Source organism: Trachypithecus francoisi, unplaced genomic scaffold (genome assembly GCF_009764315.1).
Source record: "Trachypithecus francoisi isolate TF-2019V2 unplaced genomic scaffold, Tfra_2.0 Lachesis_group11, whole genome shotgun sequence".
NCBI classification, from domain to species: domain Eukaryota; kingdom Metazoa; phylum Chordata; class Mammalia; order Primates; family Cercopithecidae; genus Trachypithecus; species Trachypithecus francoisi.
In genome coordinates, this window is record NW_022681456.1 from 22292450 (window position 1) to 22317267 (window position 24818).

The 24818-nt window shown below is 45.9% G+C and overlaps 1 protein-coding gene across 4 annotated transcripts in view; it reads right to left on the minus strand.

The window, feature by feature from the left end:
- CCDC63 (coiled-coil domain containing 63) overlaps positions 1 to 24818 on the minus strand; it is a 55242-nt gene continuing 30424 nt past the window's right edge. For 3 of the 4 annotated variants that reach the window (XM_033220608.1, XM_033220606.1, XM_033220607.1), the window contains 4 exons: positions 16308 to 16382; positions 10357 to 10549; positions 4616 to 4819; positions 1 to 205 (listed from right to left, as the gene is read on the minus strand). In XM_033220608.1, the coding sequence (XP_033076499.1) occupies positions 60 to 205; positions 4616 to 4819; positions 10357 to 10549; positions 16308 to 16382 (618 nt within the window). In that variant the 3' untranslated portion in view covers positions 1 to 59. The remainder of the gene's footprint in view (positions 206 to 4615; positions 4820 to 10356; positions 10550 to 16307; positions 16383 to 24818) is intronic. The other variant, XM_033220609.1, reaches the window with a different exon arrangement.

Sequence of the window (24818 nt, forward strand, 5' to 3'; positions counted from 1 at the left end):
TACAGAACAAAACATTTATTTTTTCAGTTATTGTGCAAAGGTGGCCCCATCCATGCACCTCACAAGGTTACCCTCTTCCTGGACCTGCTGTCATCCACTTTCTCAGGCAGGCTGTCTCCGCGCACTTCCTTACTCCGATTCTCCTTCAGGATATAATTGTCGAGAATCAGCTGCCGAAGGCTGCCGTGATCCAGGGGCTGTTCCACTGCACCAAGACCAGGTTTGTGTGAGGTGCTGGGAAATCAAACCCAGGGCTCGGGCTTCCTTCCCAGTGACTCTGTCTCTCTGCCCAAGGCAGGGATGGCCAAGCCTGGTTTGGCATCCCTCCGTAGCATTGGGGAGTGGAGCCTGGAAATTCTCAGGTTTCAAGGAGGGGAGAATGAACAGAAATATACTTCTCGGGGCTGCCCAGACAATGGCTAGTTTTCCTCCTAGACAAGGATGTGATGAATATTTGGTTTAATGTTAAGAAGTTAGGGCCACCATGTGCAGTTTTCAGGATGTGCACTACACAAAGACACTTAGAGGAGAGGGGTAGATGAATGGGTTGAAATCCAGCCCCCACTTGATTGCTGAGCCATAGCTACCCAGAAGGGGCACCTTTTTCTAATTAATCTACCCAAAAGTGGCCCCTCTTCTAATTCACACCTGTAGGCCGTAGAGGCCAGTGGGCTGGGAGAAAAGTTCATCAACATTCCCGTGAACAGAGGTGAAGACGGTATCTGTACATTTCCAACCTTGTGAGGACAACCCACCAGCAGCTCTGCCCACCTCTCTCCTCAACGTTTTAGGAACTGAAAGGGCGGTGGAAGTTGTGCTGAGATGGGTGTCATCTGGCCTAGCTTTCACTCCTGCCGCATTTCAGTCTCTTCAGCTGAAACACACAGGATCTCTGTGTGTGCATGTGTGTACGCATGTGTTGTGTGCGTGTGTGTGTGTGCATGTGTGCTTATTGGGGGTCTATCCCTTCATCCTTGGCACACTTGAAATGCTGCTCAGAGAAATGGCGGCAGCTTTTTAAAAATTGATTTTTTTCTCTACTTACTAAAGTCATGCAAGGTCATTGTAAGAGAAAATTTCAAACAATACAGAATTGTTTAACTTAGAAACGCAACGTTATCTGCAAACCACCATCCACAATCATCCACTGTAACAGGTGGCTTATACACCTCTGGATTTTTATGCATAATCTAGAAACCTTCCTCCTTCCCTTTCTCTCATCACCCCTCCCTCCCTTCCTCCTCCTCCTCCTCCTCTTCCTGCCTCTGAGCCTTCCTCTTTCTCTCCCTCTCCCTCTCCCTCTCTCAGATATCTTATATCTCTTATTATGTATCAGGGTTGTGAAGTGCTGTCCTGTGCATGGTGAGATTTTTAGCAGCATCCTTGGCCACTAGATGACAGCAACACCATCACTTTCAGTTGTGACAACCAAAAATATCTTCAGATATTGCCAAATGTCCCATAAAGGGTAAATCACCCCTGACTGAGGACTACTGGCAAAGAAAAAAAAATATATATATATATATACACACACACATACACACACACACATCTCTATATATACATATACACACACGCACATATATACACACACACATCTATATATAACATATACACACACGCACATCTATATACACAGACACCTATACACATATACACACACGCACATATATACACACACATCTATATATACACATATACACACACATACACACATCTATATATACACATATACACACACGCACATATGTACACACACATCTATATATACACATATACACACACGCACATATATACACACACATCTATATATACGCATATACACACAGCACATATATACACACATACACACATCTATATATACACATATACACACACGCACATATGTACACACACATATCTATATATACACATATACACACACGCACATATATATACACACATCTATATACACATATACACACATGCACATCTATATACACACACACTATACACATATACACACAGCACATATATATACACACATACACACATCTATATATACACATACACACACGCACATATGTACACACACATCTATATATACACATATACACACACGCACATATATACACACACATCTATATATACGCATATACACACACGCACATATATATACACATATACACACACATATCTATATATACACATATACACACACGCACATATGTACACACACATATCTATATATACACATACACACACGCACATATATATACACACATCTATATATACACATATACACACATGCACATCTATATACACACACACCTATACACATATACACACAGCACATATATACACACATACACACATCTATATATACACATATACACACACGCACATATGTACACACACATCTATATATACACATATACACACACGCACATATATACACACACACATACACACACACACATCTCTATATATACATATACACACATGCACATATATATACACACACATATCTATATATATACATATACACACACGCACATCTATATACACAGACACCTATACACATATACACACAGGCACATATATATACACACACATCTATATACACATATACACACACATACACACATCTATATATACACATATACACACACGCACATATGTACACACACATCTATATATACACATATACACACACGCACATATATACACACACATCTATATATACGCATATACACACAGCACATATATATACACACATACACACATCTATATATACACATATACACACACGCACATATGTACACACACATATCTATATATACACATATACACACACGCACATATATATACACACATCTATATATACACATATACACACATGCACATCTATATACACACACACCTATACACATATACACACAGCACATATATATACACACATACACACATCTATATATACACACATACACACACGCACATATGTACACACACATCTATATATACACATATACACACACGCACATATATACACACACATCTATATATACGCATATACACACACGCACATATATATACACACATACACACATCTATATATACACATATACACACACGCACATATGTACACACACATATCTATATATACACATACACACACGCACATATATATACACACATCTATATATACACATATACACACATGCACATCTATATACACACACACCTATACACATATACACACAGCACATATATACACACATACACACATCTATATATACACATATACACACACGCACATATGTACACACACATCTATATATACACATATACACACACGCACATATATACACACACACCTATACACATATACACACACGCACATATATATACACACATACACACATCTATATATACACATACACACACGCACATATGTACACACACATCTATATATACACATATACACACGCACATATATACACACACATCTATATATACACATATACACACACGCACATACATATACACACATCTATATATACACATATACACACATATATGTACACATACGTGTGTGCGTGTACACACGCATGTGTGTGCCTGTGTATTGCACGCATATGTAGAGAACGTTTTTCGAAAGATGGGATTATACAATACAGTACTTCTCAGGATGCCCAGACAATTGTCGTGCAACTGACTGCTTTCCCTTTTTGTCTTAATATCAAGGGCGTCTTCCTAGTCTCTTCATATTGTCCCCATGCCTCATTTTTGGGGCTGCTTAGAATTCCACTGCATGGGTGGATGAGCTGTACCTTATTTAACCAACCTCTAAGGGGTGGGCATTACACTTGTTTCCAGTTTGGAGCTGCAGTGAACAGCCTCCACTCCTCCCCCTTTCACCTTCGACCCTTGAATAAGTCCTTCTGGAAGGATCGGTTCCCATATATGTGGCCAAACTGCTCTCCAAAAAGCAGGTGAGGCCAATTTGATTCCCACCTTCAGAGTGAAGGCCTGGCTCCCCGCATGAGGGGGATGAATGAGTTTCTACCTTGGAAAAGAAGAAGATCAATGGGCCAGTATTGGAAGAACCACGGTTGACCATTTCGCTTCTGGCATGGACCAGGTTGAAGCTGCTTCAACCGTGGGGTTAGGGGACAAAAATGGGGAGGGGCCAAGGATGGGTCCTAGAGGCACAACGGGTCAGGGAAAGGGAGGTCATAGGCGAGTGAGACTCAGGAGCATAGATAGGGTGAGCGTGAGACACAGAGTCTGGGAACTATGTCTACCCATAACTTGCCAATTTGTAAACTTTTGATATTTTAAGGTTCATTTTAAATGATCAAAAGGTAGTTTTGACTTTTAAAAATATCCAAAATAACTGAACTTCAGGATCTGTGTCACCCTAGCATCATAGAGAGAAAAGTCCCCAAGCAAATGATACCAAGTGACCACAACCAAGATGGCACCCAAGGGAACTGGCAGGCCACAAGGGCTCATAAAGAGGGGAAAACGAGGTTCAACACTGCAGACCCTCTCCGGCGCCTGGACAAGGCCTCCCCAGACCTAAAGGCACAGGTTTCCCAGCAACCTGTGCAGATTGAGAGAGAGAACTCACCATCATCCAACCTGTCGCTGAAGGGGTCAGCCCCCAGCACTGGGGGGATGACTTTGATGGGTTCTGGGGGCTTGAGGAGGGCAGAGCCACCCCAGAAAGGGTTGACGAAGGGTTGTGGGATCTCAGCCTCTGCCCCTTCCACATCCAGGATGCGCCTATAGGTCTCCAACAGCAGCAGGTCATTGGTCTTCTTTTCAATGATGGCTGGAGAACAAAAAGTAGGACCAAGATGGCTGCTGAGAGACCTGGGCCTGGGGGTGCTGGGGGTGGCGCCCCCACTGCAGAGGATGGGGAGGAGCAGGAAGTACAGGAGGTGCGGGATCTGACCTCTGACAAGGACAAGGCTTTCTCCTGGGTGTCACCATGCATTCTCAACAGGACAACATCACTCCTCACCCTTAGAGGCTGAAATTTGGTTCTTGAGAGAAAAATAATTGACTTTTTTTTGTTTTTGTTTTTGTTTTTGTAGACAAGGTCTGGCTCTGTTGCCCAGGCTGGAGTGCAGTGGCATGATCTTGGCTCACTGTGATCTCAAACTCCCAGGTTCAAGTGATTCTCCTGCTTCAGCCTCCCAAGTAGCTGCAACCAAAGACACATGACACCATGCCCAGCTAATTTTTGTATTTTTTGTAGACACTGTCTGGCTGGTCTTGAACTCCTAGTCTCAAGTGATCCTTCCGTATCGGCCTCCCAAAGTGCTGGGATTACAAGCATGAGCCATCGTGCCTGGCCTCTGACTTCTTACTGTGTATAACACAGATACACACAGGACATGAGCAGACATACAGTATCTCAGTGATATTAAAATATTACATTCACAAGGAGGGCAATTAGGAAAATATGTCTAGAAAGGCTCCTTAGCAGGATGATAACGAAAAGAAGGTTGAGAAACACCAGGTTACACTAAAAATTGGGAGCCCCACCTTAAACTCCTGACTTGCCCCAATGCTGTCTGTTTCAAGTCTCCAGGCCTTTACTTATGCTGTTCCTTCTGCCAGAATGCCTTTCCCTACACACTTCCCTGAATAACCCCCTAGAGGTGTTTTAAAACGCAGGTCAGGCCTCGCCACCTGCAGGAATGCTTCCCTGACCTGCCTCATTCAGGGGACATCCCCTTGCACTGTAGCTCCATAGCCCCATGCAGTCACAAGACATTCATTCATTCGTTCATTCGCAAATGATTACTCAATGCCTACCACGCCATGCACCGTGCTAGACGCTAAGGATGCGATGGAGGAAAAACAAAACAATGACAACACTAACAACAAAAAACAGTCCTTGCCCTACCAGAGCTTCAGTGTGTATGGAGGCATAGAGAGAAAGCCAAGTTCAACAATTGAACACGTCACTACAGGGAGCCCTCGCCATCCAGAGGTTCATTATCTGATTCAATAACTACTGGATTTGGGTATGTTTTTTGAATAAACCTCACACTGTCCAGACTGCTGCTATTCTATCTGAAAATCAGGGATCAAAAATATTACCATCCAGGCCAGGCACAATGGCTCACGCCTGTAATCCCAGCACTTTGGGAAGCTGAGGCAGGTGGATCACTTGAGGTCAGGAGTTCAAGACCAGCCTGGCCAACATGGTGAAACCCTGTCTCTACTGAAAAACAAAAATTAGGCCAGGCACGGTGGCTCACACCTGTAATCTCAGCACTTTGGGAGGCCAAGGCGGGTAGATCAGTTGAGGTCAGGAGTTTGAGACCAGCATGGCCAACATGGTGAAACCGCATCTCTACTGAAAATACAAAAACTAGCTGGATGTGGTTGCGCAGGCCTGTAGTCCCAGCCACATGGGAGGCTGAGACAGGAGAATCACTTGAACCTGGGAGGTAGAGGTTGCAGTGAGCCGAGATAGCGCCACTGCACTCCAGCCTGGGTGACAGAGCGAGACTCCGTCTCAAAAAGCATTAGCCGGGTGTAGTGGCAGGCACCTGTAATCCCAGCTACTTGGGAGGCCGAGCCACAGGAATCACTTGAACCTGGGAGGAAGAGGTTGCAGTGAGCCAAGATTGTGCCACTGAACTTCCACCTGGGCAACAGAGTGACACTCAAAAAATAATAAATAAGTAAATAAATGAATAAATAAATAATATTGGCATCCAAAATTTGCTATCATATCTCAGGAACCACATATATCCAGACATTGAAAGCGACCTGTCCATAGAGACAAATTGGGTGAATGCTAAATACTAGGACTGCTATGAGAGGGAATAATAGTGGTGGCAGGAGGGGCACGGGCAGCTTCAGATGGGTGGGGACAGGGCAGCTTCAGTGCAGGGAGGACAATGAAACTGAGATCTGAGAATGTGAAGGAACTGGGCATGGGACAGTTCTTCCAGGAACAGCCTGTGCAAAGGCCCTGAGGTGGGAACAAGATGCAGAGGCAGCAGTAGGGGAGACTGGAAGGATCGAGAGGAGGATGGTGTGCCTGCAGGTGGTGAGCCAGGGACAGAGCAGGACAAGAGGAGATGAGAAATGTAAGCAAAGCCAGGCTAGGAAGAACCTGATAAGCTGTATACAGAAAAAAGTCAACACAGCAGGGTCAGGCTTTCTCCTCTGAAAGCCTTGTTGACCAGGTCAGGCTTGGGCTGGCATCCGGGAACCTGGATTTCAGCAGGGTTCCCAACACCATTAACTGATAAGAGTGGCTCACCTGAATGTATAAAGAAAATGTGATGGCCGGGCATGGTGGCTCACGCCTGTAATCCCAGCACTTTGGGAAGCCAAAGCAGGTGGATCACCTGAGGTCAGGAGTTCGAGACCAGCCTGGCCAACGTGGTGAAACCCCATCTCTATTAAACATACAAAAATTAGCTGGGCGTGGTGGCAGGCACCTGTAATCCCAGCTACTAAGGAAGCTGAGACAGGAGAATAACTTGAACTCAGGAGGCAGAGGTTGCAGTGAGCCGAGATCACGCCATTGCACTCCAGCCTAGGTGATAAGAGTGAAATTCCGAAAAAAGAAAGAGAGAGAGAGAAAGAAGAAGAAAGGAAGGAAGGAAGGAAGGAAGGAAGGAAGGAAGGAAGGAAGGAAGAGAGGGAGGGAGGGAAGGAGGGAGGGAGGAAGGAGAAAGAAAAAAAGGAAAAAAGAAAGAAAGAAAGAAAGAAAATGTGGTACATATCCACGATGGAGTACTATTCAGCCACCAAAAAAGAATGAGATCCTGTCATTTGCAACAACATGGATGGAACTGGAGGTCATTATGTTAAGTGAAATAAGCCAGGCACAGAAAGACAAACTTCGCATGCTCTCACTTATTTGCAAGATGAAAAACTCAAAACAATGAACACATGGAGATAGAGAGTGGAAGGATGGTTATCAGAGGCTGGGAAGGGCAGTGGCAGGTGGGAGGGAGGTGGGGATGGTTAATGAATACAAAACCAGAAAGAATGAATAAGACTGGGCACAATGGCTCATGCCTGTAATCCCAGCACTTTGGGAGGCCAAGGCAGGGGGATGACTTGAGTACAGGGGTTTGAGCCCATCCTGGGCAACATGGCGAGACCCCATCTCTACAAAAAAAATAAAAAATAAAAATAAATAAATAGATAAAAGAATGAGTAACATCTAGTATTTGATAGCACAACAGGGTGATTATAGTCAAAATAGTTTAACTGTACATTTTAAAATAACTAAAAGAGTATAACTGAATTGTTTATAACACAAAAGATAAATGCTTGAAGGGATGGATGTCCCATTTTCCATGATTTGATTGTTGTACACTGCATGCCTGTATCACAACATCTCATGTACCCCACAAAATACACACCTACTATGTACCCCCAAATTTTTAAAAAAATTTTTAAAAGAGTGTCTCACCCTGCCTAATTTGCACAATATGGTTTATCACATGGTTCACACTAACATGTCACTTTGCTTATTTTGTTCTGTACCCTTTTACTGTAATAAATCATAGCCATATGTGTGACTATATACTGAGTCCTAGGAGTCCTCTAGCAAATCACTGAATGTGGCCAGGAGGATAGAATGGGTTTGGGGAACCTCCCAAACATAGAGTGTATTAAGAATCTGATGTTTGGCTGGGCACGGTGGCTCACGCCTGTAATCCTAGCACTTTAGGAGGCCAAGGCGGGTGGATCATGAGGTCAAGAGATCATGGACCATCCTGGCCAACATGGTGAAACCCCATCTCTACTAAAAATACAAAAATTAGCTGGGCATGGTGGTACGTGCCTGTAATCCCAGCTATTCGGGAGGCTGAGGCAGGAGAATCACTTGAACCAGGGAGTAAGAAGCTGCAGTGAGCTGAGATCGTGCCACTGCATTCCAGCCTGGGCAACAGAGTGAGACTCCACCTCAAAAAAAAAAAAAAAAGAATCTGAGGTTTAATTCAAGGAGCAGTGGAAGCCATTCATTCCAAATTGTCAGGATCTGTGCAGGTATGTCCCTCCCTGTCCACTCTGAGCTTAAGGTCAATGCCTAGAAATGTATGTGATTGTTAATAGATTTGCTACATGCCAGGCACTACTCTGAGCACTTTATTTCTTCCTTTCTAATCTGTGTGCCTTTTATTTCTTTTTCGTGCTTTATTGCATTGGCTAGGGCCTCCAGTACAGCACTGAATAGACATGGTGACAGCACACAGACATCCCTTCCTTGTTCCTGATCTTAGGAGAAAAACATTCCACTTCCCACTCCCATCATGAAGGATGAGGTTTGCTGTAGTTTTGGGTGTTTTCTGTTTTTTTGGTTTGCTTGAGACAGAATCTTGCTCTGTTGCCCAGGCTGGAGTGCAGTGGCACAATTTTGACTGACTACAACCTCCACCTCTCGGGTTCGAGCAATCCTCCTGCTTCAGTCTCCCGAGTATCTGGGACTACAGTGTGCACCAACGCACCCAGCTAATTTTTGTAGTTTTAGTAGACAGGGTTTCACCATGTTAGCCAGGATGGACTCGATCTCCTGATCTCGTGATCCTCCCACCTCGGCCTCCCAAAGTGCTGGGATTACAGGCTTGAGCCACCGTGCCCGGCTGAGAGTTTTCTTTTTTAAGATCATGAATGGCTGTTGAATTTTATCAAATGCTTCTTCTGCATTTATTGAGGTGATAATATAATTTTTCTCAAATAACTATACATTTATTTAAGCCTCCCAACAGTCTTATGAGGTAGATACTGGGTTCACACCCATTTTTTTTTTTTTTTTTTAAACTGAAGGCATTAAAAGAGACCCATTTTTGTAGATCAAAAATCTGAAGCACAGTGAGATTCAGAAACCTGCCCTGGCCAGGTACAGTGGCTTATACTTGTAATCCCAGCACTTTGGGAGGCCAAGGAGGGCAGATCACTTGAGCAAAGGAGTTTGAGACCAGCCTGGGCAATGTGACAAGATCCTGTCTCTACAAAAAATACAAAAAATTAGTCGCGCATGGCAGCACATGCCTGTAGTCCCAGCTACTTGGGAGGCTGAGGTGGGAGGATTGCCTGAGCCCAAGAGGTTGAGACTACAGTGAGCCTTGATTGCGCCACTGCACTCCAGCCTGGGCAACAGAGCAAGACTCTGTCTCAAAAGAAACAAAGCCAAAAACAAACCTGTTCAAGGCTCCAGAGCTAGTAACCGTAGACCCAGGATTCAAACCCAGGAAGGCTGGCTTTAGCGCCCACACACTTCACCACCAAGCTCACTACTCCATAAGAGCAAGTCCTCATGCCTAGTCACAGAAAGTTCTGGAAATGTTTCCTAAGACTCTAACGAGCCCCAGCCTGACTCACCAAAATACTGCGGAAGGTTGATGTCGGTGACTTTCCCCGTCTCCCCTAACTGCACCAGGATCTTGGTGGCATCACAGTTAATCTTCTTGAACAGTTTCTCCACTGAGTTCTTGAGTAGATCCAAGGTCTTGCTGACCTCCCTGCACTTGCTCTCATACATATCTGCCTCCTCCGTGGTCTTCCTCAGTTTATCCTGGTGGCAGACCCCAATTCCCACCTGCTCAGGAAGACTTTCGGTGGGCAGGGTGTTTGGGACCCTCCGGGGTCAGGGTCTCCAAACTGCAGGTTTGCAAACCTCTGAGGGCACATGAGATCAATTAAATGGGTTTCATCGAATTTTGAAGAAACAAAATAAAATAGGATAGCAAAGAAAGGAAGAGAAAATACTAGTGTACACTGAGGGTCACAAGGGTAAATATTGTTCAACGTAAGTTTTGCTTCACTTACGTGTGTGTGTGTGTCTACATGTCTACAGGATTATGAAATTTATTTATTTTTTGGGGGGGACAGAGTCTCACTCTTTTACCAAGGCCAGAGTGCAGAGGCATGATCTCAGCTCACTGCAACCTCTGCCTCCCAGGTTCAGGCAATTCTTATCCTTCAGCCTCCCAAGTAGCTGGGATTACAAGCAGGTGCCACCACGCCAACTTTTTTACTTTTTTTTTTTTTTTTAGTAGAGACACAGGCTCATCTCAAATTGCTGACCTCAAGTGATCTGCCCATGTTAGCCTCCCAAAGTGCTGATATTACAGGCATGAGCCACCATGCCCAGCCTACAATATTTTTTAAAAGCTGTTGACTCTCTTTTTTTTTTTTTGAGACAAGGTGTCGCTCTGTCACCTAGGCTCCAGGCTGGAGTACAGTGCCCCAATCTCAGCTCACTGCAGCCTCAGCTTCCTGGGCTCAAGCAATCTTCCCACCTTAGCCTCCAGAGTAGCTGGGACTACAGGCATATGCCACCATGCCCAGTTAATTTTTGTATTTTTTTAGAGATGGGGTTTCGCCATGTTGCCCAGGCTGGTCTCAAAGTCTCAAACTCCTGGATTCCAGCAATCCTCCCACTTTGGCCTCCCAATGTGCTGGGATTACAGGCATGAGCCTCCTTGCCCAGCCAGTTCACTCTTTTTTTAAAAAATGGTGGTCCACCTGAGGCCAGAAGTTCAAGACCATCCTGGCCAACATAGCAAAACCCTGTCCCTACTAAAAAATACAAAAATTAGCTGGGCATGGTGGCATGTGCCTGTAATTCCAGCTACTGGGGAGGAGGCAGGAGAATCGCTTGAATCCAGGAGGCGGAAGTTGCAGTGAGCCGAGATCATGCCACTGCACTCCAGTCTGGGCGACAGAGCGAGACTCTATCTCAAAAAAAAAGGTGGTCCACAGGAAGAAATACATTGCAGCCAACACATACAAACATACATATGTATGTTGTGTATGTAGATTTATTCATATTATCTAATCAAATGAATATAAAAGTTTCACAAATCAATTTTTTAAAAAAAATACAGTTGGGGGTTTTGCTCTGTCACCCAGGCTGCAGTGCAGTGGTGTGATCACAGCTCACTGCAGCCTTGAACTCCTGGACTCAGGCGATCCTCCTGCCTCAGCCTCTTGAGCAGATGGGACTACAAGCATGCAATACCATACCCAGTTAAGTTTTTGGGTTTTTTTTTTTTTTATTTTGTAGAGATGGGATTTTGATGGGATCCAAACTGGTCTTGAACTCCTGAGCTCAAGCAATCCTCCCACCTCAGTCTCCCAAAGTGCTGGGATTACAGGTGTGAGCCATCATGCCAGTTCAAATCAATATTCTTTTTAATTTTTATTTTTTAATAAAATTAGACAAGGTCTCACTATGCTTCCCAAGCTGGTCTCAAACTCCTGGGCTCAAATGATCCTCCTGCCTCAGCCTCCCAAAGTTCTAGGATTAACAGATGTGAACCACCGCACCCAGCCTCAAATCAATATTTTTATTATGTGTTCTAATATTTTCTCTTCTGTTCTATCTCACTATTTTAAAATGTTGGTTACCATCCAATAAACTGATTTTACCATTCACAGTTTAAAACACATTGCCCTAGCCCAGTGGTTCTTTAAGTGTGGTCCCAGGACAAGCAGCATCAGCTTCACCTGAGAACTTATTAGAAATGCATATTAATGGACCCCACCTCAGTCTTAATCAAAGGCCCTGGGGGTGGACCAGGCCACCTGGGTTTTAGCAAGCCTCCCGGTGATCCTGGTGCACAGTAAAGTCTGAGAACCTCTGCCAGCCCGTTGGATCTCAACCTTGGCTTCACACTGGTATCACTTGGAAACTTTAAAACTGCTTGCTGCCCAACCCCACCCTCAGCAATTCAGTCTTAATTGACCTGAGGTACAGCCTGGACATCTGGGAGTTCTCATTAAAGCCTCCCAGGTGATTGTGACGCGCAGTTGAACTGAGGATCACTGTTCTAGGATATTTCCTTCACTGATTCCTGCCTCTCCCTCAGAGATCTCAGCTTGCAAAGGTGAACTGGACCCTGGATGAACCGGCTCCATTCCCGCAGGTGAACTCTGCACGCACCATCCCGGATAATGATCCCACAGGGTCTGCCCTATTCACGCCCCCATTTTGCAGGTGAGAAAACTGAGGCTCCGAGGCACACAGTCAGGAGAAGGAAGCCAGGAATTGAACTCGGCAGCACATCAGATGGCTTCCTCCATCCGGCTACTAGAATGTTTAGTTCCCAGGGCTGCACATTTCCCATATGACAACAAGAGTGACCCTCTCTAAAGGTGCATTAGGCCAGGCATGGTGGCTTACGCCTGTAATCCCAGCACACTGGGAGGCTGAGGTGGGAAAGTCACTTGGCCTGGGAGGTTGAGGCTGCAGTGAGCTGTGATCGCACCACTGCACTCCAGCCTGGGTGACAGACCAAGACCCTGTCTCAAAAAATAAATAAATTATAATAAAAATGCATTTAAAAAATCATATTTTAAAAAAAATCACAGGATTCATTTTTTAAAAGTCAATGTTAAGCTTGATGTGCTGGTGATAATATGTGTCTAGCTCCTAAAATATTCCAGGTACCTTACACACATCATCTGAACTCAGCCTCATAATCGGCCTAGAGGAATGTTGAGGTCAGAGAAGAAAAGTGAACTCATGTTTAGCTTCCCTGTACCAAGCTCATCCAAAGGCTTGACCTTGAGCTCAACTCTACTTGGGCAATGATTTAGTAACAAAGTAAGGGTGACTTACCAGTTTTTCTGGCTCACATAACAACAATAATAGTAGCTACAATGTACAACTGTCTGCATTGCAGTGTGTCAAATGTACACATGTGTGATGTTATTCAACCTTCACAGCCCTAAGAAGTAGGTATATTATCCCTATTTTACAGATGAGGAAACTGAGGCTCAGAGAGGTTGAGTCACTACCCCAAAGTCACACAGCTAGGAAGTGACTTTTCTGCAAGTCATAGCCAGGTTCCCAGAGCTTGGTTGCTTAATTACTATGCAAAACCCTCCCATGATGGATGTGGTCCCACCATTTCTCCCAAAGGAGAAAGAGAAGATGAAATAAAGGGTTTCAAGAATAGAGCAGGTGGAAGTGATCTTTAGCAGGGGGTAGGAAACATCTGTGAGTCCGTTGCTATCAAGACTAATTCCGGCCAGGCACAGTGGCTCACGCCTATAATCCCAGCACTTTGGGAGGCCAAAGCGGGCGGATCACTTAAGGTCAGGAGCTGGAGACTAGCCTTGCCAACATGGTAAAAACCCATCTCTACTAAAAATACAAAAAATTAACCGGGTATGGTAGCATGCACCTGTAATCCCAGCTACTCGGGAGGCTGAGGCAGGAAAATCGCTTGAACCTGGGAGGTGGAGGTTGCAGTGAGCCGAGATCGTGCTACTGCACTCCAGCCTGGGCGACAGAGTGAGACCTCGTCCCAAAATACATAGGTAGGTAGGTAGGTAGGTAGGTAGGTAGGTAGGTAGGTAGGTAGATAGATAGATAGATAGATCAATAAATTAAAAATTAAAGTTATCTCGGCATGGTGGTGTGCACCTATAATCCCAGCTACTCGGGGGCTGAGGCAGGAGAATCGCTTGAACCCGGGAGGTGGACGTTGCAGTGAGCCAAGATCACGCCACTGCACTCCAACCTGGACAACAGAGTAAGACTCCGTCTAAAAAATAAAAATATAGAAGACCAATTATCCTGCTTAGAGTATCTGCATTTGAAAAGAAGACCCTCAAAGTCATGCTAAAGCCAAAGCAACAAAAAGCTAGCAGAGGGGCTTGAGGCAGAGGCCAGTGAGATGTTTGGGGTTGCCTGATCAACCTCTTCCAAACCCCAAGATGTGAGGGGCACCAGTCTCAACCCCTACAAAAGTCTGGATTCTGGGTGGCTCCGAGTGAAGGACGTGGGCCCTCAGGCATCTGCCCAGCTTGGGGAGGGTCTCTGTGGATCTGGACCGTGCCTGGAACCCTGTTATTTCCCATACCCAGATACCCGGGAGATGCCGCTCTGAGCACCTCAATGGGCAGCATGTGCTTTGCTGCCATCCAGTGGCCCAGAGGAGAATAACACCCTAGTGGCCATCCCTGTCTCCCAGGTGCGTGTCAGACAGAATAAAAGCAGAAAATAGCCGCAAAGAAGGGAAGAGAAATGACTCCGGAGGGCAGTTCTCAGGTCTTTGTCAGACATATGCTATCCACTCTCTCCTTATACCTCAGTAACAAAACTCTGATTGTATTTGTGGCAATGTGACCAACTAAAAGTTACATTTCCAAACCTCTCTTGCAATAGGGGTGGCCAATGAAGTGTAAATACAGAAGTCATTGACTGAGACTTCTGGGAAAGCACTTTTAAGCTGGCTGACTCTGCTAGTGAGGCCTTTTTTTTTTTTTTCGCAGCTTCCACTTTCTTCCTATCTGGAATGTATATGTGATGGCTGGATCTGTGGAAGCTACGATGCAACCATGAGGTGCCCTTGGTATGTAAGTCACACACTAAGGATGGCAAAACAGAAAGACAGATGGATCCCAGGTCACTGATGACATCATAAAGGTGCCAAACCAGCCCTGAAGTGCCTATTTTCAGACTTTTTTTTTTTTTTGAAACAGGGTCTCACTCTGTCACCCAGACTGGAGTGCAGTGACATGATCTTGGCTCACTGCAACCTCCACCTCCCAGGCTTAAGCAATTCTCCTGCCTCAGACTCCCGAGTAGCTGGGATTACAGGTGTGTGCCACTACCATCTGGCTAATTTTTATATTATTAGTAGAGACGGGGTTTCACCAGGGTGGCAGACTTACTTCTTAAAGTAAATAAACTTGTGTCTGCTTAAGCCACTATTATTTGGAGTCCCTATTATTAGCAGCTGAATAAAACTCAAAACTTATACAATATCCCAGCTCCTTGATGTTGGTCAAGTGACTTAACTTCTGTGAACCTTAGCCTCTGCATCTGTGAAACGGTGAGATCAACAGCACCTGCCATCAGGAGTCAATGAAAGTGCAGGCCAAGCTCTGAGCCCGGCGCCTCGTACGTGGTAATTACTCCAGAAATGTGTGTATTTGCTATTACTGATTGAGAACAGGGCACAGGCAGGACAAGGGGAAGAAAGAAGGAAAGAGGCAGAGATCCATGTGGAAGGAGCCCATCGGGGATGAAATTGTAGGCCCAAGAGCTGGGGCTGGACTCCCTGAAATGGGGGAGCCTTTAGAATGGATGAAGGGACAGAATGCTACAATGACATTGTAGCAGAGGCTGCCCGGGACAAAACATCAGGACACGTCTGGATACGATCCAGGCCAGCCTCGAGTCACAGGGCAGACCTCTTACTGCTCCTGAGAATCAGCTGACCGACGCCCAATGGACAGACAGACAGAAGCTCCCGTCGGACACAGAGACAGACAACAAAAGCTCCCGCACCCCTCCCTCCCGATCCTGGTCTCACCTCCAGCTGTCTCAGGGCAGAGCGACTGTCATCGTGGGACAATTGCTGCTGGGATCGCAAGAGAATGATCTCGTCCTGCTTGGGAGAGAACAAGACCATGAGGAAAAGCGGGCTTGTCCCTCCCCACTGCTCCCAAAAATAAGCGTGCTCCGCAAAGAGTCGATGAGGATTTCAATGATCCGTTTCAAAGAGCCCCGAACTCCTGGGCCCCTCTTATACCCATGGGATTATTTTTTTTTCTTCTGATGTTTTTTAAGTAAAAGGAGGGTGAGAGCATGAAAGGGGGTAGGAGGGGTGAGTCAGCCTTTCTTTTTTTTGAGATGAAGTCTTGATGCGATGCCCAGGCTGGAGTGCAATGGTGCAATCTTGGCTCACTGCAACCTCCTCCATCTCCCAGGTTCAAGTGATTCTCCTGCCCCAGCCTCCTAAGTAGCTGGGACTACAGGCACGCACCACCATGCCCAGCTTTTTGTATTTTTACTAGAGATGGGGCTTCACCATATTGGCCAGGCTGGTCTTGAATTCCTGCCCTCAGGCGATCCGCCCACCTCGGCCTCTTCTGGAATATTCTAGAACAACGCAGTCAGCCTTTTCTGTTCTGATGGTAATGTCCTATCCACCCTAATACTGTAGTCACTAGCCACATGGTGCTGAGCACGTGAAATATGACTGGCACCACTAGGAACTAATTTTTCTTTTTTTCTTTTTGTAGAGATGGGGGTCTCACTATGTTGCCTGGGCTGGTCTCAAACTCCTACACTCAAGAAATCCTCCTGCCTCAGCCTCCCAAAGTGCTGGGATTACAGGCATGAGCCACCGTGCCCAACCTCTGATGAACTAATTTTTAGATATTATTTAATTTCAGTTAATGTAACTTAAAAAGCCACATGTGGCTGGTGGCTGTGGTGTTGAACAGCGTGGCTGTGGAGCGGGAGTTCTCAAACCTGAGCATACTCTCAGACTCTCCAGAGTCACCTGGAGGGTTGTGAAAATGCAGAATGCCAGGTCCCAAGCCCGGGGCTTCTGATTCTGTCGGTCAGGGTGGGGCCTAAGAATGTGCATTTCTAACAAGTTCTCCGGTGATGCTGCCACTGCTGTCCCAGGGACCAGCTTTGAGAACCACTGGGCTTAAACCATGTGCGCTGATAGAAAAAGGCACACACCTTTCGACTGAGCAGTCTCATGCCTAGGAGTCTGTCCCATGGAAACAACAGAACAGGTCAGCAAAGGTGGACCCTCAGGGCTGTCTGTTGTATTCTTGTTTAGTGGCCCCCAGCTGGGGACAATCCACATGTCTACTGATAGGGGGTCAGTTAATGATGGCACATTCATAAAACAGGGGAGAGGGTCTTAAGTTAAAATATGGCTCAAATGCAGATTCCTGGCCCATCCACAGAGAAGCTAGGTCTGTAGGTATGGGAGGGGGAGGGGTTCTGGGGAATGTGCTTTTCTTTTTATTTTCTTCTTTTTTTTAGAAAGGGTCTCTCTCTGCCTCCCAGGCTGGAGTACTGTGGCGTAATCACGGCTCACTGAAGCCTTGACTGCGATCCTCCCATCCCATCTCAGCCTCTCAAGCAGTTGAGACCACAGACACATGCCTAATTTTTTAAAAAATGTTCTGTAGACATGGAGTCTCACTATGTTACCCAGGTTGGTCTTGAATTCCTGTGCTCAAGCAGTCTTCCTGCCTCAGCCTCCCAGCGTGCTGGGATTACAGGTGTGAGCCATTGTGCCTGGCCAGGAGTGCATTTTTCTGTTTTTTGGTTTATTTGTTTGTTTGTTTGTTTGTTTTAAGACAAGCTCTCGCTCTTTTGCCCAGGCTGGAGTGCAGTGGTGAGATCTCAGCTTACTGCAACCTCTGCCTCTCCGGTTCAAGTGATCCTCCCATCTCAGCCTCCTGAGTAGCTGGGACTGCAGGCACAAGCCACCACGCCCAGCCTGGAATGTGCATTTTTAAGAAGCATCTTGTGATTCCGTACTACAGAGCATCTAGGGTCTCCAGAAGCCATTTAAAAAAACACAGTGGACTGGGCATGGTGGCTCACGCCTGTTATCCCAGTGCTTTGAGAGGCCAAGGCGGGCAGATCTCTTGAGCCCAGGAGTTTGAGACCTGCCTGGGAAATATGGTGATATCCCATCTCTACAAAAAAATACAAAAATTAGCCAGGTGTAGTGGTGCACACCTGTAGTCCCCAGATACTCGGAGGGCTGAGGTAGGAGAATACCTTGAACCCAGGAGGCGGAGGCTGCAATGAGCCGAGATCCCGCCACTGCACTCCAGCCAGGCAACAGAGCAAGACCCTGTCTCAAAAAAAAAAAAAAAAAAAAAAAGGAGAAAAAAATAGAAGATGTTGGGAGGTATCTATGGTAAATCATTGGGAAACAAAAGGTTTACAAAACAGCATGAACTGTCTAGTATGATCTACTACTAAAAATAGGCTTGTAAATGGGCGTGTGTGTGTCTGTGTGCACATGTGTAACCACAGACTGCCTTCGTAAAGCAGTGTCGACAAAATGTTAATTATCTCCAGGTAATGATATTGTGGTGACTTTTAATTTTTCTTTATGTTTTTCTGAATTGCCTACACTTTCCCACAGGTGTATAATAATATATTTATACAATTTGGAAAATTCTGCAAGGAACAAATACAAACCCAAATCAGGAAGAATCCCATCTGCTAACATAGCATTGCTTCATGTTTTTGGTAAGAGCTCTTTCTTGCTTTTTTCCCACCTGTAAAGATTAGAAGGCTCATCTCCTTTAATTTTTAAATTTTTATTAATTTTTTTTTGAGACAGGGTCTTGCTTTGTTGCCCAGGCTGGAGTGAAGTGATGCAATCTTGGCTCACTACAGTCTCGACCTCCCAGCCTCAAGCAATCCTCCCACTTCAGCCTCCTGAGTAGCTGGGACTACAGGCACATACCATCACACCCAGCTCATTTCTTTTTGTGTTTTGTATTTCTTGTAGAGATGGGGTGTCGCCATGTTGCCCAGGCTGGTCTCAAACTCCTGGGCTCAAGTGATCTGCCCATCTCAGCCTCCTAAAGTCCTGGAAATTTTTAATTTTTAAAAAAGCAAGAAAGAACTCTACCAAAAAGATGAAACAATGCTATGTCCATGTGATAGAATTATTCCTGATTTGGGGGTTGTATTTATACTTTTTAGTATTTTCCAAATTGTGAAAAAAAAATTCTAATCAGAAAAAAAATATTATTTTGGAAAAACAATAGAAAGGAAGTGAGTCTTCCCAGCTTCACAGGGCAGGGGTGGGGTGGCGGAGCTCCACCAAAAAGATGAACCTATGCCATATCCGGGTGATGGGATTCACACTGAGACTTTTTAGTAGTTTGCAAATTGCATCAGTAACCTGAGTCGGTGGCACCACTCCCCTGCTTGGAGATCTCCCACGGCCCCTGCTTCTCAGAGAAATGGCCAAAACCTCTTCCGGAAATGTGCCCAGCAACCCTCACCTCCCAGATTCATCCCCTCTCCCTCCGATATCTCTCTCTGCGTGCCAGACACCCTGGCCTGCTTGCAAGCTGCGTCAGAGCCTTTGCGTGTGCTGTTTCCTCTGCCTGGAGCATTCTTCCCCAGAGATCTGGACAGCTCAATCCCTCACCTGTAAGTTCACCCAGATCTTAACTTCCCAACTGCCCGGGGCCCACAACCGGCTCCAAAACCCATTTTACGCTGCGCTACTTCATCTTGTTACCCACACTGCATCTCCCTTTCTAACTTACTCTATAATTTGCGTCTAAGTATTGGGCTTGTTGTTTATTGTCTGTTTCTCCCTGCCAAAACAGCAGTTCTGTGAGGGCTAAACTTTTTGTCATCCTGTTCACTGTCACATTATCAGGGTCTAGAGCAGTGCCTGGAACGCAGTACGTGCTCAATAAATACTTGCTGGATGAACGAATAATCAAAAGGACATTTGCTTCAATCAGATACACAACTTTATATGGTAATAACTATATAAAGTTTTACATTTTAAAAGCACAACCATTGACACCAGCCTAGGCAACACACTGAAACCTCATCTCTACAAAAAATACAAAGATTAGCTGGGTGTGGTGGTGTACGCCTGTAGTCCCAGCCACTCTGGAGGCTTAGATGGGAGGATCACCTGAGCCGGGGAGATTGAGGCTGGAGTGAGCCAAGATAAAGCCACTATACTCCAGCCTGGCTGACATTGTGAGATCCTGCAAAAAAAGAAGAAAGAAAAAGAAAGATAAAGAGGAAGAAAAAGGAAGGAAAGAAGGAAGGAAGGCAGGCAGGCAGGCAGGCAGGCAGGCAGGAAGGGAGGGCCAAAAAAAAAAAAGCTGGAAGTTAGAAGGAAATATTTCAGAATGTCACCAGTGATTGTCTCAGGTAATGGGATAGTGGGTGGTTTAAAATTCCTTCCATCTTTAGTTGCTTTCCAGATTTTCTACAGTGAGCATATCTTTGTCCTATAAGATTTTTTGCAAAATTAAGTCTTACCATTGGAAATCAGTGCTCTCTGGACTTATTCAACAGGCATTTGCAGCTCTATTTGAGCCCAAAAAGGCACAGTTCTGTAACCTTAACAAACAGCTTGGAAACTATCGTTCTGGTCCAAACATCACTCTACAGATGGGGAAACTGAGGCCCAGAGAGGGCAGCACTTACCCATCTTAGACACATTTGTCATGACCCTAAGGAAGAGGGTCCCCTTATGAGGAGTGGGGAAAATCAAGGCCAAGTCGGCTCAGGAATATTTTCTATCCGGTCAGGATATCCAGCCGGGGTCCTCACACTACTCTGCTAGGGCTTGTCCTCAATGTCCCACTGGGACCCAAGAATTCAGGGTCTTGCCCACTTCCAGGCGGGCCCGCAAAGACCTTCCCTGCGATACCGCAAATGGCCGCCAGAGGACAGTGGTGACGCGCCTGAACTTCAGCAACTCAAAGGCCAGCTAACCTCTGCGGGCCCCGGAGCACTTCGGCCCGGCTGGTCTCTGTGAGCTAGGAGGAAGCCAATGGCTCCGTTGGTAGGAACTCGGATTCCCGCGGGAATGTGGGCGGGAGGAGTCAGATCTGATTTTCCAAGAGAAACCAGAAATTCAGAGTTTCATGTGGAATATCCTGGTTTTTAAATCACTGCCACTAAGAATTGAACAACTTGGGGAGGTGGGAAACCAAACGAAACTAAAACAGAAGGCTGGGGCCGGGCGTGGTGTCTCACGCCTATAATCCCAGCACTTCGGGAGGCCGAGGAGGGCGGATCACGAGGTCAAGAGATTGAGACCATCCTGGCCAACATGGTGAAACCCCGTCTCTACTAAAAATACAAAAATTAGCTGGGCATGGGGGCGCTCGCCTGCAGTCCCAGCTACTCCGGAGGCTGGTTTATGAGACTCTACCCCCAGTCCTCTAGGGAGGGGTGCAGTCAGATGTTAGAATCCCTAATTGTGTGTGTTTTTGTTTGTTTGTTTGTTTGTTTGAGACGGAGTCTTGCTGTCTCCCAGGCAGCAGCTGGAGTGCAGCGGCTCACTGCAAGCTCCGCCTTCCGGGTTCACGCCATTCTCCTGCCTCAGCCTCCCGAGTAGCTGGGACTACAGGCGCCCCCCACCTCGCCCGGCTAGTTTTTTGTATTTTCAGTAGAGACGGGGTTTCACGTGTTAGCCAGGATGGTCTTGATCTCCTGACCTCGTGATCCACCCACCTCGGCCTCCCAAAGTTCTGGGATTACAGGCGTGAGCCACCGCGCCCGGCCTCCTAATTGTTTTTAATTTAAAAAAAAAAAATTTTTTTTAAACCTGATCCCTTAGTTTGAGCAAAGATGCCACAAGAAGGCAAAAAGGTAGGGTCCCAGCCTCCTTGCATGGCCCATCCCACCCCCACTCCTCCGTCCAGGTCTGCTCCATTTCCTGTGTTTTATATACCAGTGTTTCTTCAAAACATGGAATTAAACAAAAGCGTTCTGTATGGCCGGGCGTGGTGGCTCACCACTGTAATCCCAACACTTTGGGAGGCTGAGGCACGCAGATAACCTGAGTTCAGGCATTCGAGACCATCCTGGCCAACATGGTGAAACCTTTTCTCTACTAAAAATACAAAAATTAGCCAGGCGTGATGGCTCATGCCTGTAGTCCCAGCTACTCAGGAGCCTGAGCAGGAGGATCGCTTGAACCCGGGAGGTGGAGGTTGCAGTGAGCCGAGATCGTGCCACTGTACTCCAGCCTGGGTGACAGAGCAAGACTCTGTCTCAAAACACAAAAAAAAAAAACAGAAAAGAAAGAAAAAGAAAAAAAAAAAAACGTTTGTAGCTTTTTAAATAAAAGTTTGAAACTCTTTTTTAAAAAAAGAGTTTGGACTTGGAGGACTCCTCTAGTCCAAGTGTGTGTGCCATTCTACAGATAGAGAGACTGAGTCCCAGAGCGCCTGCTCTTGTCCTTATGCGGGAGATGCTGTGCAGCTGCAGGAGGAAAGGAGAGAGCAGCCTCAAGGTGAATGGGAGGTCTAGGTCATTTCTGGGGAAGAACCATTTCCTGTGCCTGTCCTGGACCCTCATCCAGGAAGACCTCCTTCCAGGAAGGGGACAGAGAGTGGCATGAGGGTCCTTCAAGTCTGTCTTTGCCACCCCCAGATGCACCTCCCACCCTGCACCTCCCCATGCCCTGCCTGGGACCTGCGGGGCTTGTACCTATGGGCTCCCTTGTGCTTGGCTGCTGGGCAGCCCAGCCAGTGGGAGGCACAGGTGGGAGATAAAGGTGGGAGGAGAGGGAGGTTGGGGTATTTGCCACCCCCTGGGTCCATCCCTAGTTTGGCTGCACCAGTCCAGGAAGGGCATAGCAGGCAGCCGTCTCCTCATTCCTCTCTCCCCTGACCCATTTTCGAGCTCTGGCTCTTCCCACGTGCTGCCTTCTGAATTTCCTCAGACGTCTGGAAACAGCCCCTTTTTTAAAACTCTCCTCAATTTACCCATTTTATTTTTGGGTTTCGGTGGTTTTTTGGGGCGGGTTTTTTGTTTTTGTTTTTGTTTTTTGAGATGGAGTCTCGCTCTATCGCCCAGGCTGGAGTGCAGTGGTGCCATCTCGGCTCACTGCCACCTCTGCCTCCCAGGTTCAAAGGATTCTCCTGCCTCAGCCTCCCGAGTAGTGGGATTGCAGGTGCCCGCCACCATGCCCAGCTCATTTTTTGTATTTTTAGTAAAGACAGGATTTCACTATGTTGCCTAGGCTGGTCTTGAACTCCTGACCTCAGGTGATCCACCTGCCTCAGCCTTCCAAAGTGCTGGGATTACAGGTGTGAGCCACCGTGCCTGGCCAATTTACCCATGTTGGCTGTGCTGTTTCCTGTGACAACCCTAGCTGATAAAGTCACCTTCACTCCATTTTTTGCAGCCACATGGACTGTTATCTATAATAGTTTTCTATAAACCAAGCCATTCTGTTTATTATGTTTATTATTCTTTGTTTACTGTTATTACTTACTACCCTAAGTAAATATCCATTAAATCACAAGTTTGCTCTGGAAGCTCTATTATTCCTTTAAAAATTAATTCATCACTAGTAAATGAAAATATTTTCACCTATATTCTAGCTGCAATCTATTTGCACATGGCCAGTGTGCATACCCCACATGTGGGAAACAGTGATAGATTACAAAGGAAAGCAGCTCCCCTCATCACATAAGCAGAGGACAGACAGGGCCCTCAGAAGAAGGAGTAATGAATTCCCAGAGGAGGCAACATTTGTGCAGGGTCAGGACTAATGCGCAGGATTTCATCAGAAGAGAAAAGGAGGGGAGAGAGATGGAACAGCACGGGGAAGACACTGGTGAAGGGAAATGCATGGGACAGCTGGGGCTGGCAGCAGCAGAGGGTGTCTTAGAGGTCGTAACAGGACCTGTGTCTGCAAAGGCAGGTAGGAGCCAAATTTTGAAGGGGCTGGAATGTCACACTAAGGGGTTTAGACTCTATTCCATGCAGATAGTTCCAAAGGATGTTTATTTATATACTGGCATGTAAATAGCCCAGGAAGCCAGTGACATTTGGGAAATTATGGGTTCAACAAAGGTAGGCAGGTTTCTTTACTGCAGGACTTGTCAGGGCCTTTACTATGCTCATGTGCGTCAAGTCTTGCCAAGATAAGAATGAGTTATCTCTCCTCGAAACTGTTAATTAACAAGGGTCAGGTAAGGGGCCAAATAAGAAATACTTTCAGCTTTGCAGGTCCCTCTTGCATATTTCTCTCTCTCTCTCTCTTTTTTTTCTTCTTACAATCCTTTAAAAATGTAAAAATCCTTCTTGGCTCATGGGCTGCACAGAAACAGCCATGGACTGTAGTTTACTGAATGCTGCTTAATAAAACACGCCATGGATTATAAAGTCACTATTGGGTTGGGGGACATGAATACATTAAATGTATGTATCCATTGTTATAGGCCAGGCATGGTGGCTCACATCTATAATCCCAGCACTTTGGGAGGCTGAGGCGGGCACATCACTTGAGGCCAGGAGTTTGAGACCAGCCTGGCCAACATGATGA